Here is a 1752-nt window from a genome sequence, read left to right on the forward strand (position 1 = left end):
CTCTGCTTAGGCAGCTGCCCCTGCAACCCAGCCTGGGATAAGCGGTAGAAGGTGGATGGACGGACGGACGGATGGATGGATGGATGGATGGATGGATGGATGGATGGATGGACGGACGGACGGATGGATGGATGGATAAGCTGGTCCACTGGAAATGATTGTCGAATAAGGAATTCTATAAATGAGTGTGCCTGTTATACGGTGACCCATCCAGTCTGTGAGGGCCTGTGGTTAATGGTTTAAATAAATGTGTAAATCCCTTTGACCTCTGACTGTGGTTGTTGTCCATGGTAGTGAACGTGTGTGTGTGTGTGTGTGTGTGTGTGTGTGTGTGTGTGTGTGTGTGTGTGTGTGTGTGTGTGTGTGTGTGTGTGAGAGAGAGAGAGAATGTGAGATGTTTGCTCCGATAAGATGTGGCAGTAAGGACCCAAAAAAAAGCCCCTGTGCATTATCGGCATATTTATCAGTATAGTACTATTTATAAAAGTCTATTTTTAAGAATCTCAGTATTCAGTTTACATACTGGCTATGTGTCAAATTAATATACTGATAATCAAATCAGTCCATACCAAATTTACAAGCACAATGCACAGTGCAGTTATGTAGCCATTCTGTATATTAGTCCACAGCACTGCAGTGAATCACCCTAATGCATCATTACTGTTCCCACCTATGCTGTCTATGATATATTTAACACCTCAGGTCAGGTACTGCAGCAGTCGCTGCCTGAACCAGTGACGACCAATGAGCGCATGCGCGCACTGACCTAACAACAAGCGATCGAGATGTGGGTCTCTGATAAAATAGGCACAGCTCTGGTATTTTAATTCTTCGGATGACCTCAAATGCAAAAAAAAAAAAAAATCTCAAAAACATTTAATTGTCACTATACACAGCCTGTAATTAGACTTCGGCACTGTCACTATGCCGGTAAGTCCGCACGCATGTTTGCATTTTTGTTTGGTTTGCAAACCGGGTTCCTCCCTTTTTCCGCTAGTGTGATGCTAGCCGGTTAGCGCCGCTAGCTTGCTGTGTGTTGTTTCTGTAGAATACAAAAAATAAATAAATGAATAAAAATGCAGCCTTTCCCAACGTTGGGTATTATCGGTCACCTCAGATTCGGTGTCTGCCAGTGGTGCTTGTCAGCTAGCATTATCATGTATGTAGCAACAATGCTAACGGGAAATGCAAAGCAGATAATTCGGGACAACATCACCGTTAGCTAGCTTCTAACAAACAGTTAGCCTAAATTAACGAGATCGCTACACTGAAACAGCCTGGCAGCTCTGCCCCATGCCCATGGCATGTTGGTGAAAAAGTCCTGCTATATACCAGGCATAACTATCTCTATTGTGGCCCCTCTTTTCTTCCAGAGCAATAAGCTTGAGAAGCAGGAGGTCAGCGATAACGTTAAGGTTGTGGTGAGATGTCGTCCCCTCAACCAGAAAGAGAAGATGATGGGCCACAAACAGGCCGTTATAGTGGACGAAATGCGTGGGACCATCACAGTCAACAAGCTGGAGACCCCCCAGGAGCCTCCCAAGACCTTCACTTTTGACACTGTGTTTGGTCCTGACAGTAAACAGCTGGATGTTTACAATCTCACAGCTCGCCCCATCATTGACTCAGTGTTAGAGGGTTACAATGGTACAGTTTGACAAGACTATACACATTACTTTACTTACATTATTTTAATTAATAAACCCTTGTTCTCTTTATTTGATTTCAGTCTTTGCATTGTGGTTTCCTTCT

At 44.0% G+C, this 1752-nt stretch overlaps 1 protein-coding gene across 2 annotated transcripts in view; it reads left to right on the top strand.

Annotated features, from left to right (window-relative positions):
• The first annotated feature begins 761 nt into the window (after positions 1-761).
• Positions 762-1752, top strand: part of kif3a (kinesin family member 3A) — a 16401-nt gene continuing 15410 nt past the window's right edge. For both annotated transcript variants that reach the window (XM_030739229.1, XM_030739230.1), the window contains exons 1-2: positions 762-930; positions 1374-1647. In XM_030739229.1, the coding sequence (XP_030595089.1) occupies positions 925-930; positions 1374-1647 (280 nt within the window). In that variant the 5' untranslated portion in view covers positions 762-924. The remainder of the gene's footprint in view (positions 931-1373; positions 1648-1752) is intronic.

This window comes from Archocentrus centrarchus, chromosome 10 (genome assembly GCF_007364275.1).
Source record: "Archocentrus centrarchus isolate MPI-CPG fArcCen1 chromosome 10, fArcCen1, whole genome shotgun sequence".
Taxonomy (NCBI): domain Eukaryota; kingdom Metazoa; phylum Chordata; class Actinopteri; order Cichliformes; family Cichlidae; genus Archocentrus; species Archocentrus centrarchus.